This window comes from Lepisosteus platostomus, chromosome 21, assembly GCF_059453375.1.
Source record: "Lepisosteus platostomus isolate fLepPlt1 chromosome 21, fLepPlt1.hap1, whole genome shotgun sequence".
Lineage (NCBI taxonomy): Eukaryota > Metazoa > Chordata > Actinopteri > Semionotiformes > Lepisosteidae > Lepisosteus > Lepisosteus platostomus.
Genome location: NC_142631.1, coordinates 3,354,841 through 3,369,758, shown reverse-complemented (window position 1 = coordinate 3,369,758; position 14,918 = coordinate 3,354,841). Strand labels below are relative to the sequence as shown.

At 47.4% G+C, this 14,918-nt stretch overlaps 2 protein-coding genes across 3 annotated transcripts in view; one reads left to right on the top strand and one right to left on the bottom strand.

The window, feature by feature from the left end:
* adamtsl2 (ADAMTS like 2) overlaps positions 1 to 13,757 on the bottom strand; it is a 42,127-nt gene extending 28,370 nt beyond the window's left edge. Inside the window, exons 1-4 of the mRNA XM_088615350.1 lie at positions 13,035 to 13,757; positions 4,761 to 4,866; positions 3,344 to 3,486; positions 2,634 to 2,709 (exon numbers count right to left, since the gene is read on the bottom strand). Coding sequence (XP_088471476.1) covers positions 2,634 to 2,709; positions 3,344 to 3,486; positions 4,761 to 4,865 — 324 coding nt within the window. The 5' untranslated portion in view covers position 4,866; positions 13,035 to 13,757. The remainder of the gene's footprint in view (positions 1 to 2,633; positions 2,710 to 3,343; positions 3,487 to 4,760; positions 4,867 to 13,034) is intronic.
* Positions 1 to 14,918, top strand: part of mymk (myomaker, myoblast fusion factor) — a 29,454-nt gene that overhangs the window by 3,761 nt on the left and 10,775 nt on the right. For both annotated transcript variants that reach the window (XM_088615353.1, XM_088615352.1), the window contains exon 2: positions 13,930 to 14,047. The gene's annotated coding sequence lies outside the window, so the exon portion shown is untranslated. The remainder of the gene's footprint in view (positions 1 to 13,929; positions 14,048 to 14,918) is intronic.

Here is a 14,918-nt window from a genome sequence, read left to right as displayed (position 1 = left end):
GCCCATTCTGTTTTGCTGTAAGTCCCCTCCTGTGATTCATTTGATGTTTAGAATTGAGAGAAACATTTCTTCAGACATACCGATACTACGTTTGTACATTTCAACCCTGCTAGTCTAGTCTGCCACAGATTGGACGAAATGCTCTGAGGAGCGCTCTGATTGTGGTGAAATGTTTAGATAAAGGAGGGGGAAAAAAGGACCTGTACTCTAAGGTCTGCAGGCTTCCTCATGCGTAAATTGCAGACTGTTGGAATTTTGTGGGATGCAGTCTTCAGTCATTTCGTGTACCGTGGGAGACTCTGCAGAGCCCCTCTGCTGCTGCTCTTTAATGCCCAGAGTCCGCCGTCAGTGTGCGTGGCTGTGAGTGGCATAAGGTGCATTCAGCTTGGTCTCTGGCTGCCCAGAGGCTTAGGGAGCGTAAGCAAAGACATTGAAAGTCTGCCACAAGACACTAAAGGAATAAGATAGTGCTTATTATTACTAGTTATTGCTGTTTTGGAAATGCAGCGGTGGGCACCCCAAGTTGTGCATTTCTGTAGGGTAGCAGGCTTCCTGATCACAGGGGACCTGAGTTTTAAATCTACATCCTAGCAACCCGATGCCTTTTGTTCCCTTTTCCAGGCTCAGGAGCCAATATTTCAGTGCCAATTTTATTTCCGCTGTCACATGCACCTGCAGAATCTGTAACATCATTTACTGGGCAACTGGCATAATGGCTCGATAGCGGTCCCTTACACATGTTTAGTTTAAAATCCACGAGGCAGGTTGGGAAGCATCAAGCTCGCCTCCCCCAGCACCTGAAGGATGGAACTGATGCTTTCAACGAAAATGCACGGGCACCCCATTGTGATCACTGAAATTTCACCCCAATCCAAGCTCCTTTCCGCTTGCAGAGTTTGGTCACTGCACAGGAGACAGAGTTAAGGCCGTCTCGGTAGTTTTGAGAATTCTTTCGGTTCAGAGCCGGGGTGGGGGCAGGTGGCGATTGCCGCCCCAGAAAACGTGCCGTCAGCTTTATGCGGAGAGAGGGAGAGTCACACACACACTTCCATTCAAAGGATCTCTCTCGTCCCCCCTGATGCTGTGAAGCCTTAACTCTTGTTGAGCAGCAATCAGAGCAGCTTTCAGCATTATCGGGGTGCAGCGCACACGCAGTGCGAGGCTCTTGCTGGGATTTTAATTGAAAAGGGAAATGTTGGGGGCAAAAGCATAACGAGGTGGGGGGAGGGGGGGTGGTCAGCCTTCCCGGAAGCACAGCTTCGGCTCGGCTCCACACTAAGTGAGGCTCTCGTCTCTCGAGAGTTAAAAAGAGGTAACGGCAGGGGGTTTATGTAACATTTGGCTGCAGGTGCGCGCTCAGTCTCGCACCTGCTGACTCGTTTTCTCTGCAGAGCCCAGCTTAACAAGTACTCCCCCACACACACACACACACACACACACACACACACACACACACACACACACACACACACACACACACACACATCCTTCCCCCAGCCGCCTGCCGCCTGTCTCAGGCCTTATACGCATGCTGCAGCTGCAGGAGGTGCATTCCTCTGCTGCCCCCTCCCTGGCCGAGAGGGAGAGGGGCCCTGTCTGTGCAACACGCAGTGCCCTGGCCGCCAGCCACAGCTGGGACTGGGCAGCAGAGAGCTCGGGGCCTGTTCGGTGAGGGGAGGTGAACCAAACACAACCTTGGAAGGTAACCAACATTTTTCCTTAACCTTCCGATTTTTGTTCTGCGCTTCGGGCTTCACCTTGTCAGACTCACGCGGCTCTGCCCGAGACGACGGGGCCGCTTTGAAGACCGACCAGGCTTGTGGCACAGCTTTGGAGTGCACAAACAGAATGTTTAAGCCGTCATTTCAATCTCCCTTCAAAGAACAAGTTGAACCTTTGCAGGTGGCTTGAACATAAGGGTAGCCAGGCCGCTAGACAGCATAGTACTACAGCCTGGTTTCCCAGAAAAAAATTTTTTTTGTTAAGCTCACCACTCAGGAAGATGCACATACACTAAAGTGAAATGCACCCTATTTTTTGTTTCCTGTTAGGTAGTAAAGATTCAACGATTTGTTTGGACAAAGTTGAGAACCAGGAGGCTGGTTGTTGGCAGTTGACAGTCAAAAGGTGCATGAAAGGTATTTTGCCGTTATAGTGTCAAGCCATCAATTCGGGAACCACAGTTCACTCATCAATGCTGGATCAACCTCTTGAGGCCCAGGTGTTACCAGTATCAACCGGAGGTTATCCAAAAACATACTGGGTGAGTTAATTGACGTCTGGGGAAACCTGACCCAGCTGTGTGTGTTTATGTGTGCCCTGCGACAGACTGGTGTCCCGCCCAGGGTGTACCCTGCCTTGCGCCTGTTTGTTGTGGGGCAGGATTCTCCCAGCACCCTAAATGGATGAAGTGGTTAGAAAAGGGATACATGAATGACTGAGTTATGGCCCCTTGTTTGATAGGGGGCGTCATGTGTTCACAGGTCTTTTTTCCCTACGGGATTAATAAAGTATTATCTATCTTGCTGGTTTTCGTGAACCATATTGCCAGAAAAGACAACCCACCACTGGCAGGTTCAGCAGCGTGCTGGGGGTCAAGGGGGGGGCGATTTGTGGTGCCTGACGGCCCTCACCTTGATGTTGCAGAGGTGGTATCTCTTTGAGGTGCCAGTGCAGGTCATGTTCTCCTTTCCGACAGCGGTTTTCTTCCTTTGGATACAATTCAAAGGGAAGAGATGGCTAAATGCCTCATTGATTTTTAGACGTCTCTCATTTTAACGTCTCTTCATTATAACTGAAACCGGGGAAAGGGGGGGGCGCGGGGTACACTTCCATCACCGTACCACTAAACGGCATCCGTCAGTATTTCTGGAAGGAAAACATCGCAAAAGCACTGAGAGATGAGATGAAATAAGCAATGTCATTGTGTTTGTGAAATGTCTAAACCTCATTGAAATTTGCATATTTTTATTCATTTCGATTTGGTTTTAAGGTTGCAGCAGTTACTCAGCAGTTTTTTATTCGTATTATTGTTGTTGGTTAACTCACTGCTCTGTTTCTTGGGCAGTACATTACAGTGGATCAAAGGTCTTGCGCATCACGACTGTATGATGACTGCTATACCTGGGTTCCTACGAGCCTGGCTCTGGGGGGGAAACCGGTCAACAGATTTTGTAGATCTTCTTAAATCACCAGTAGCCCAAAAGCTCAGGAAGAGGTCCAATTGAGAAAATGACTTTTAATTGGCTGAATGTGAACCTGGTGGGGATTGGTGAGTTAAGGGGACCTGGACCGGGCCAGCGGGAGTCCCAAGAATCATGGCGGCCCGTGCGGAGGCCTGTACCTCTGCTTGAGACAGTGTCTCTCCTGGGACTTGACCCCTCCGCCGCAGGTGCGCGTGCAGGCCGTCCACTTCGCCCACTCCCCCCACCAGTAGGCCGTCACCTCCGAGTCGTCCTCCAGGCTGTTTGAGGCCGGGGCGTCCTCCTGCAACACGGGGACCCCGGGGCGTCAGTGCTGCCCCGCTGGGCTCGGCTCCCCCTGCCGGGCCTAGCGAGGCCTTCCCCCCCCGCCTTCACCACTCGAGAAGAGCCAAACCAGTGTGGGAGTGGGGAGCAGGGGTGGGGAGCAGGGGTGGGGAGCAGGGGTGGGGAGCAGGGGTGGGGAGCAGGGGTGGGGAGCAGGGGTGGGGGGCAGAGTAGTTTATTGCCATACGTACGCGTACATTGGAATTCTTAACCGTGGTAATCTCTCGGATGCACCAGTACAACAGACAGCACCACACAATGTAGAAGACGGGAACAATAAATATGTTGTGGAAAAATAATTAAATATGTAGTACTGAGACCAGAAGAAAACAAAATGCTAGATGGTGTAAAACGGGCATAGTGCAGATGTGTATGAAGGCCCTGCAGCTAGCTGTTCTTGAGTCTAGTGGTCCTTGCCTTAACAGGGCGGTACCGCTTGCCCGAGGATCAGGGGCAGAACGGTTTGTTGTGTTCGCTGTTTGTGAACCGCGCCGATGATCTCGGCGGGCGAGGCCAGTGTTCGTTTCGCTCGGTCGGAAACACCGGCATCGCGGGGCTGTTCTGAGGGCGTTACTGCACCGCCAGCAGTCGCGGATGATTCCAAATGTCACTTATTTCGCACCTATGCAAAGAGCTGCAAACGGGAAGAGCTGTGGCCCCCTGCAAATGGCTCAGTGCTGTTCATCAACTCTGCGCCTGTGGCTGGGAGGTTGCCAGTTCAAATCCCGCAGCCGGCAGAGGAATCCTACTCCGTTGGGCCCCTGAGCCAAGACCCTTCACCCCAGCTGTTCCAGTGGCGCCGTATAAATGGCTGACCCTGCGCTCTGACCCCCAGCTTCTCTCCCTGTTTGGGGTATGTGAAAAAGACAAAGTCCTAATACAAGAAATTGTATATGGCCAGTAAAGTGATCTAAATCTAAATATGTGCCTTGCAATGAGCCGGTGTCCCCAGTGGTATACTGGTGTGGTATCTCTTTGTACCCCGTGCCTATTGGGTCAAGGCCCTGTCCTCCCTGTGGCCCTTTTTGAGTAATGCTTTAATCATGGATGGCTAGAATGTTTGGCCAATGCAAAAGACTGTATTTTAGCAGTATTGTGCTCCGGAAATGGCAGAATAATCTTATTTCACATACACAGCGAGTCTGCAGTGGTCGGCTGTGAAGGGTTTAGGGTCGATGGCCACAGACGAGGTGACCTGTCTGATAAATGTCAGATGAAACCGTGGCTCCGTACCTGTCCTCCAGTGGCCGAGAGGTTTCCCAGGGAGAGAGCGAGAGTCAGCACTCCCAGCAGGACCAGGCAGGTCTCTGGAAAACGGGCCCATTGACAGACGCACATCCTGAAGACAAGGGGGAAGAGGGGAGTAATTGCCAAGGGTGCCGAGTCAGAGAGGGAGGTTCTTTTAAAGAGATTCTGGGTACCCTCCAGCCCAATCCCTTTCTGCTCCCATCGTGATTTCATCATTTCTTTATTCCTTTTTTTTTATGTACGATCAACGTCCCTGCGGCCAGCTTGCGTGTCTCTCATTCGGTCGTGAGCAAGCCAGATGCCAGCTGAGCCTTAAAAGAAGGATTTTTTTAAGGATAAGGCCCTTCCAATCTGGTTGCGTGTATAATAAAGAACCCTCAAAGATGGTTTGTTCTCAAAGACGGTTTTCCGAACTCATACATCAGAAAGACCACCGAAACTAAAATTATTCTGCAGCTAGGATCACACATTCTCCCTTCCCTTAACGACAGACTACTGTTCTTTTAAATTTTCTCCATTCATTGGAAGTTTCATTTCACACCTCTCTGCACCCATTCTGACTTCACACCTCTTGATTGGCCTCTCTTTCTGTCCCCTGCTCCCGCCTCTCACTCCTCCCTCTCAACCTTTGTTCTCCCGCTACTTTACCTTTGCCTACTGCCCTGTCTCTCTCACACCTGAAGAAGGCTCCACGGCCGAAACGTTGTGTTCTCTTTCTTCTTTTTTTCAGCATGGAATAAACCTATTACTTGTTCCTTTGCAGCCTACGCATGCTGACGCAGCTCCCCACCTGAACTAATAAAGAACCCTAATACTTGTAAGTTGAAACACAGATCTCTGTGTTCATCGTCTTGGCTCACTGATAACGACTCCTCTGTGCACGCGCATGTATGTGAAGGTGGCGCGAGCTGGCGTTGGTAAAATGAGTGCGTTCCCCCGGGTCTCTCGGGCGAGGGCAACGTCCCTGAAGCAAGGGGGAGAGGCTTGTGACAGGCTTGACTCTCATTTGTGGAGATCAGACACTCGTGGTGTGCGTGGCACAGCTGTTAAAATCCCGAGCCGAGTTGGCTAGCACCATCAGTGATTTGACTTATCAGTGGTTGACTTAGCAGCAGGAAGTTAATGGTCCCATAGTAAAACTAGTACAATATTATGGCTCTGAGGGTCTTAACAGAATGATCACGCTTCAGTTTCCACATGGCAAGTTTCCACAGGTCTTCCACATATTGTGTCTGACGACAATAAGGGCTGTGCAGATTCTAAATTTGGCACTAGGAGGTTTGTCAGTAGTATCCAGTCTGGGGTCTTCCAAAGAGTAAGGCTGTTATGTTTGATCTTTTTGCTTTGGAACCTCAGTAAGAAAAAAAATCCTATTTTTCTAAAACAAACCAAAAAATCTTTACTTCAGAGGTTCCCACCTCAGACTCCCCTAAAGCAAAACCGCTCACCCCTAAGTCGCTCCGAGTTGCAGTGTGGAAATTCAGTGCTCCGGCACAGGAGAGAGCAGTCAATGTGTGTTTGCTGTTGCCATCTTATTTCAAGTAGCTATTATCTAGAATGATTGTGTTTTTATATCGGGTGTCCTTACAGAGAGAGTCGACCTGGGAAGAAAGAAAAGGCTGGGAGCTCCTGTATCAGATCAGGCAGGTTGGAAAACTTCTCCACAAACCGAGTGCTAAAAAAAAAAATAATAATAATTCCTTTTCAAATCCAAGACCTGGACAAATAATTTGATTACTGTGTTGCGCTTATAGTCTTAAAAGTAAAAAAAGAAGGGCAGCAAATAAACTCCTTTAGTGGTAAAAATTTGAAGCATGTGTGGTGCCAGTCCCCTTTAAATTTCTACAATATCTAAGTCAAGGGAACTTTTTACTGGGAGGTTCAAATCTGAGAGAGCCTCCCAGACCACTCCATTAATTTCCTTGTCAGCTTCAATTGTGTTTGATCCTTCACAGTAGCAGAAGAGGCACACATACTGAAGTTTCACTCCGTCTGATTGCTGTAGGCTTCCCGACTGTTTGTATAGACTGTGACATCACTGTCTCTCTGGTTTTAATCTTAAATCCGCAGATACAAGAAGATAGTTATAAGGGTTTGGTCCAGGCTCCTTAGCTACAAATCTTTGTGTGTCATTTTCTGGAGCAGGTTATGCGAAAGAGTAAAGACCTTGATTGTACAGAATCCCAAGCACTTAGCACCCAGTTTAATTCTAAACCTGAGCTGTGAGCCCCATGCAATTTCGAGACTTAAGACTTCTTGGCTCATTGAGAGTGTGACTGCAAACGCTGGGCAGTAGGTCTCCAGATAATCAAGTTCCCTACGTGGGGATGTCCTCCCAAATTGCTTCAGAATCTGCGTCGGTAATGCAGGTCTTTGAGTGTCATTTTCCCTGGTGTTAAGTACCTCAGGGGTCATTTTCTGTCCAAAGGTGCTATTCAGTCCCTTGGCCAAAGTATTAGTAATGTTAGGAACTCCTGATCGGGAGTCCTCTGTGGTAGGAACTGTGTGGTTTGAAGCATTCCATCATCTTCCCTGGCCTAAAGCAACCCCCACATCTCCATCCCCTAGTAGACCTGGAAAGGTGCGACCTGTACGTGCAACACAAAACCTCTGCAGAAGGCCATTCTGCTGGCAGAACGAAATAGGTTTTAGCCCCCAATATTTCAGAACCTTTTAAGATACACGGGGGTCCTCGTCCTCAAGCTGTCTCTACTGCTCGTAGGGGCCAGAGTGTCTTATTTGATGGCGGCTGGTCCTGATATTTTAAAGACCGAGAACAAGCAATGTCAGACATCACAGAAAAATTAAGAGGGGCTGCTGTAGTTCGTTGTGAAGAAACACGGAGCCGGAGTTCTGTAGGGTTGTTATTTCCTGCGGAAAACTTGGACGCAGGTACACAATAGGCCCTTAGCTGATCCATTATCTGACCTGGGCTGTGGCACTGTGGATAAGTGCCACATACTTCTAAATGCCTGCTGTTTCAAATTCTTAAAAATACACTTCAAATGAGAAAAGAAACATACTTCTCTCTAGATGCAGAATGGCTTGTATAACAAAAATTGTGCTAAAGTTGCTGCCTGGGGTATTACTGACTTATTATGAGCAAATATTAGCATGCATAGACAATTCTGCAAGGCTTTCTGAGATGTCTTGAATGACTCGCTTATTTTTGTCGTCTTGTAACAAATGAGTTTTTTTCAACCAGGTATCACATATGGATTCTCTTTTGCTCTTTAGGAACAACTTGAGATGTCTCGGTCTGTTGTGTAAATTAAAACAAAAGGATCCTTTTGCGCACGGTCCTGGCGGCAGAACGCGATACGTAATTCTACAACAAATTAGCTACCTTTGCATTTCATCTATCGACTTAGATTTGGCTTTGAAAGCTGGTCAGCGCTGGCGGTTTTGGGGGCTTAGCTTAAAAAGTTCCAGGAGGGGGAGGGGTTAAGGTTTTCTTGAAATATTAAGGCCCTGTGACCATTTTCGCAGATGGGGCTTAATTTGTTCAGGAAGGTAAGAATGGGTCCATAGACTGTTGAAGATCTTGTGTCTGCTTCTGAAGACACAATGGTTTATTGCAAGAGATATATAAGCATACAGATGGTTCATCACCCTCTTCCCTCTCACAAACTCCCACCACCTCCTCCTCCTCCCCAGACACACATTTTTCGTTAGGTAGGCTTCTTAAAATAAGCAAACAGATCGTCTAGCTCTATTTGCAGTCTGGGTTTTCCGGGCATTAAATATTGGTGACAGGTGTCTTAAACTTCCCCGAGGAACACCTGGAGTTCATTAAACTCCCAGACACAGCTGGAGGATCGCCAGCTGCAAAACACAGGCTTTTACAGACAGTTCAGACTGTCCTGGGCCCTGGCTGCCTCTCGCAACAGAGACACTAGTTTTTCTCTCAGGATTCTCGGGCCGCGGCCCCAGCATCACCCCACCCCCCTGCACCCCTTGGTCAGACGCAGCAGGAATTTATAATAAACAGAGCCCTCTTTAATCTGCCCCCCCACCTCAGGCCTTGAGGGATTCAGCTTGGATCCCCCCCGTGTTTCTCTCGGAGGGACTTCATTTTCAGAAACGGAGAGCACAGTCTCCTGCGAAGCTGCAGAAAGCACCCAAAAGCTTTCCAGTTTTTTAACCCCTTTCCTTTCCCAGGTTTCACAGTTTTACGGGATCGTGCTTCCTTCTTGCCTGCATACCTGTGCCCTCCTCGGTTTTGATCAAATCCAGGTGATCAGAAAGACTCCGTTTTGGTATGTCTTTGAATGCAGCAGAAGGTTGGGTGCTAACCGTTTTTTCTACCCTCACAAACCCCTGATATCTGTTAAAGTGGTTTGATTTGCAAATCAAGAGATGGAGCATTAGAAATATGATGGTGGCTTTATACCCTTGGATGGTCTATTGCAGTTCAGACAATTTTGTGGAACAAAGGGAATCTCTTGAAAACGTGATCCCCAACTAAGAAAGAAGAAATGCCAAAAGCACTAAAACTGATACTGCCGAACATCTGAGAAGTTATCCTAGAGTTTAACAGGGCTTTTAGAGTATAATGAGCCGATCACTCTGGGGACCAGGGTGAGTGATGTCAAAGAAATTTCAGATCCCCTGGATCATGGGACCAGTTCTTGAATTGGAACGGGTTCGATTCTGTGGTTGAAAATGAAAGAAGACGCATTTGGAGAGGGTCTTAATGTCTGGCGCAAGAGTGGAAGGCAAGCTTTTCCTCCCCTTAATAGATCAGGCAAGGAGTATGGTTTCAGGCATCTGTTTAGCTGATTAAATTCTGCTTTTGGCAAAACTAGCTGCACCCCCTGGTTGGCAGTTTCCAGGAGAGGATACGGAGTAAATTTGCCTCATTCCTGAAGCCTCACTGTACTGCCGTCCCCAAGATCTGGGCAGAGCTTCTTGAATCAATGGAGTATCCCGTTTACTACGGAGGTTTTTATCCTAAAGACCTGCATGCTATCCTGTGTCTCTGCTGTACTACAGCTGTACAAGCTTGATCGCTAACTCCCCTTCTTTCAGGTAATGGACTTAAATGATGGCACACGAATGCTAGATTTCTATGTCCCAGTATCTGCTCTTGAAAGGCTAATGCTTCACTATGCAAAAGGTCCATTGATGTCCTTCAGTTTTTGCAGGAATTAATGCTTGGGCCCCAGGGTTCAATTCCTGACCAGGGATGCTGTCTGTGTGGAGTTTGCATGTTCTCCTGGTGTTCGTATGGGTTTCCTCTGGGTGCCCTGGTTTCCTCCCACAGTCCAAAGACATGCTGGCAGGTTAATTGGCTTCTGAGAAACCTGCCCCTGGCGCGAGGTATGTGCGTCTTTGTGTTTGTGTGTCTCTGTGCCCTGTATTGGGCTAGCGTCCTGTCCAGATCGTACCCTGACTTGTGCCTGTTGTTTGCTGGGATAGGCTGCACCTCCCCTGTAACCCGGAACTGAAAGACGCAGTTATAAAATGGAGGATAATTGCTTGCACACTTGTAGAACGCTTTTCTGGCCACTCCACTCCACAAGCGCTGAGGATGATGGACTGTCATGCCTGTGACATCTTACCGTTATCCCAGCTGTGTAAGTGACCTTCTATTTCTGTTGCGATAGACCTGTTTTCCTTTTGAAAACTGGAAAAACTCCTTCCTCCTCTTTACCTGAAGGTTACCACAGCATAGAGCTGACCTGCTCATTGAAAGTAACGACAGCGGGCATTTGACTAGTCGGTAGTAGACAACTGACAAAGTTCTCCCTGGGGGTTAATGGAGGAGTAGATGTACTGTATCAGCTGAAGCCTCCATTACCTTTACTGTAGAACCGTGCTTCTGACACTGATCAAGTATTCCCTATGCGCCTACAGATTTCTTTCATTAACTCATACTGCAAAGATCCCTACACTTTGAATTTCCTAGTGTGCTGTTCATGTACCTTTATGTTTGAAGAAAACTAGATGGTATTCTGTTCTTAATGTGGGGAGCTGGTTGAATTGAAGAGATTGATCGTAGTCCGATCTGGAGTTCCCTGGGGACCATGTGCCATAGCCATCCTGTGTTTTATGGATCTGCATTTCCTTGCATTGATTTCTCCCCTTTTCCTCCTGTTTTGTTCTGAACTGGAAGTCTCGGGGCACATTCCTTCATCGCTGTCTGCCCAGCAAACCGGGGTTCTTGTTTTTGCTTGTGATGCCCCATTTGTTTTAAGTTTACAGTGGTTTGTGAGCCCAGCGTCCTCGTTAAGCGAGCTGTTCACTCTGGCAGCGTTCATCATGAGCAGCCCCGATGCTGACTCAATAGCCCAGCCCTCTTAAAGGCATAGAAAGTATAATCATTTTATTTCATATGCTTCCTTCATTCCACGACTTGTCAAAGAGGTGTACAATTAAACAATGGGAGTTATTCCATCATTTTATTACATCCTTTTACTATGCCATTATTTTATTGTTATATTATATCATTTTATATTATTGGCTGCGCAAACCATATAAACTATAAAACAATGTCTTAGTGGCGGTTTGTTGGGTGAAAACTGGTTGGATGGTGCTCTAAGTCTCGAAATTTCAACTATTATCAACCCATTTCCAGGCAGTGGAGCTCAGCAAACATTTTTCAAGTCCTCAGTGCAATCGGGTTGCTTTGCTCTCTGGAGGAAATGGTCCGCTGTCCCATTCCTACCGTTCGATATACAGATCTCTTTGTGACCAAAGCCCAAGTGTTTCCTGTTTATCTCAACGTTGTGTTGGGATACTCGTCTGGAAAGTCGGGGATATTTTGCAATTTCTGTTTGATTAGCCCTTGCAGTCTTGGTCTCTTTGTTTCAGAAGACGCGTTCGAAATGGTAAAACATTGTACATCTGAGTTTAATTCATAATATCTGAAGCTGCGTTTCTTACCTTCAGTAAAAGCTCAAGCAGTGTAAAAGGCTGGTGAAATCACGTTAGAGGGATCTTGTGTATGTTCTTAGGCCACGTGATTTATCATTGTATCAGTGGCATACCATTGCAGCAAACAATGCTGACTGGATTATTTCATTTTATATATGAATTCTTTGTGTCCATGTTTTTCCACTTGTACGGAATATTCCAGTTCTGTAATTTTCCTATTAGTATAGTAGGATGTACTAATAGGAAACTATACTACTATATTAGTATAGTAGTAATAAACTTTATTCCTAGTAGAATAAAGTATTTGGTATCTCACTAAATACCTTGAGACTGTATCGCAAGTGCTTTTATCCCCTCAGTCAGTGCTCTGAAATGTGACCATCTGCAGTAGGACAGATCTGCCACTTACCAAAGAAACTGGAAACATTCAAATTTGACATTTCAAATCATTTCATGTGATTCTTTTTTTCCAGTTCATGAAATAAGAAAAATATGTGTAATCCCACTAAGTATATAAATACAAAAGACTTGTTTCTGTAAGAGAAAAGACTATCACTACACAGTTGGCACTTTTTTGACCTGTTGCTCAACACAAGATATTTTCAAAGTCCGATTCGGTTGCAGAGCAAGTGCACAGTCTGCATCTGCTCTTTAGTGCACTCGCAGATGGCATTTTCATTTTAGTCCAGCTTTTCCCTTCTCCTCATCTTCACCCACTTCATTGCAATCATTCACTTGCTGTGTCTAAATGGTTCTGCTGTATCCTGTGTTTTCCCAGCATGCACCACTGGCAAAAGGATATTAAAGCCGCATTTAGCTGGAGATTCTAGCATACTTTTAAGAGCTGCATAAAAGGAGTCAATTAAATGCCTGCTTTTGTTCAACACTTACAATGCATGCACATATAACATTTCTGCAATCCATTTATTTTGCAAGCTGGGAAATTAGCGTACGTAAACATGGATCAAAACACAGCTCTTGTTCCCATCCAGTTCACAAAATGCCCATTTTTTTCAAACAGAGTAGCAGACACTTTTATTGAGCTCTGCTCACTATTTCACAGTTGAAGTTTGTGAGCCACCCAGAGGTGATCTCTGTTAGCCCCATGGGTGCTGTCTGTTCAGAAAGATACACAAGGAAGCATGAGGCTGTGAAAAAGCCAGCCAGAGATCAGTTTTGCCCCAGTTTGAAGCCTTCATTTCTTGTATGCTAATATTTCATCCCTGGGTTTAAAAATCTGATCTCAGTGCAACCTCAAACATTTTCCCCCCCCCTGTGCTTTATGAAATCACAGATCATTGATTGATTGGTGAAGTCCTGTTCCTGGTGAGCAAGAGCTCCAGAAAAGACACAGGCTGTAGAATCTAAATATTTACTCACCTATGCTGCAGGCTGTAGGTTGTCTGAGAAAATCAGTGCTTGGTTGAGCCGCAGGGTTGTTTTTGTTTGTTAGCTCAGAAGGGGTCTTCTCTGTGTCTGTGCCCAGCAAGCTATTGAAGTGCAAGGTGCAGCCCTGCATCCCTCTCTCCCCTCCCAGGAATAGCAGGAAAGAAAGTGGCAGCATGCACAAGCAACGCCTATAAAAAACATAAACTCCCCGTGCCAAAACAAAGGAGTTGCTGATTTCTTGGAGTGGAGCAGAGCCCCAGTGACTTTCCCAGCCAAGCCCTCTCCAGCTCCGAGAGCAGCTCACAGACAGACAGGGAGGAAGTCGCCGTTTCCCAATGAAAACCCAGTCAGGCAGCCACTTGACTCCCCCCCTCTGCCTGTTGCTCTGAGACCCGCAGCCTGCAGCCTCCTGGTCCCTAATCTTCCCCCTGTCAAATCTCCTCCTAAATCTCAAGTACCAGCGCAAGCCCACACCCTCCCTTCCATCCCTTCCCCTGCTGTTTTAATACCACAGCCTCCTCTGGCCAAGAGCTGCGTTTATTGCTGTTTATTCACCACGCTTGGCTCTTTCTCAAGCGCTTTGAGCTGCACAGACAGGTTGATGTTGATAGCAGTTTTTTTTTTTTGTTTCATTTCAGCTGTTATTCCAAAGGCCGAACTTGCAGAAAGCCCTCGTGCGGATCTCGAGAGACGCTCATCGTCGCGCCTCTAAACCGCATCTCCAGGAGTGCGACTGAGCGCGAGGGCGAGCTCTTTGAGCTCGGAAAAGCCCCGTTTTTTGGGGGGTCAGGCCGTGTTTTGGAAACCGTCTGCTCAAATGCGGCGGCGGCTCCCCGGGCCGCTCCGGGAATCTGCTCTCACCCCTGTTTGCTTTTTGATTTTTCAGGGGCTCGCCCCATCTAATAAGGGCGCAGATGCAGGTCTCCCGGAGGCAGCGTGGCCGGTGATGGGCCGCGGGGCGGAGGCGGAGGGCACCGCTGGCGCTCCTGGAAACCGAAGAAGAGGTAGGGGAGACCGTTGGCTGACCCGACACAGGCTAGAATTCCGCTTTGCAGTGCTCCCTCTTACATGTGCACATTTACAAGCTTCTTGTGTCCGGTCAGCTCGGACTTGAGTCCTACGCCCCATTTGTCGCCGGTTCGAGCCCCGTTCGCTAACTGATCGTGACCGGCGTTCTCCAAGTAGCAGTACAGAGGTGCCACTGTCGAGGACTGGGGTTATTTAAGCAGGAAAATCCAATCTCGGAAACAGCGACTCTTTGACCTTCCCAGGTGCCTGTAGGCTTGCAGTGATATGAGCGAGAGGCTCACAATTGGCAGTAATGCTCCTGTATGGAGTTTGCAATGTGTCAGAAGACAAAGGGCTGTGTAGGTGGAGCACGTCTGCGTGTCTCCCATGTATTAACAAGAATTGTTGCTGCAAAGCCAAGACACAATTTTCAATAAGTTTAGAGTATTATTAAAAAAAAAAAATTGGTGAATCCAAGTTGGCATAGAAGAAATCTGACTTCACAATGTTAAAAAATATGGAATTTAAAACACACACACAGTTTATTAATAAAAAGGGTTCCCCCCCCTTGTGCAAAAAACAAAAAAGTTTTTTTTTGAATGCATCTGCACATTCCTCTTCGAATATGAAGTTTTTCATGAATTTCAAATCGGCTTTTACGCGTTCCAACTTGGGAATTGCCAGATGTTAATCGGGCTGGGTCGCTGGGCTTGTGGCCCTTGTGCAGGGGCTGGAGATCTGACGTGGTTGTGTGTGCTGTCCTCTGAAGTGTGCCCCGATGGAGCCCACAGTCATTGACGGGAGGCAGCCCTTGCAGGCACGTTCCACAGGGGGGCACTAAAGCCCACCCATCTTAGAAACACTCCT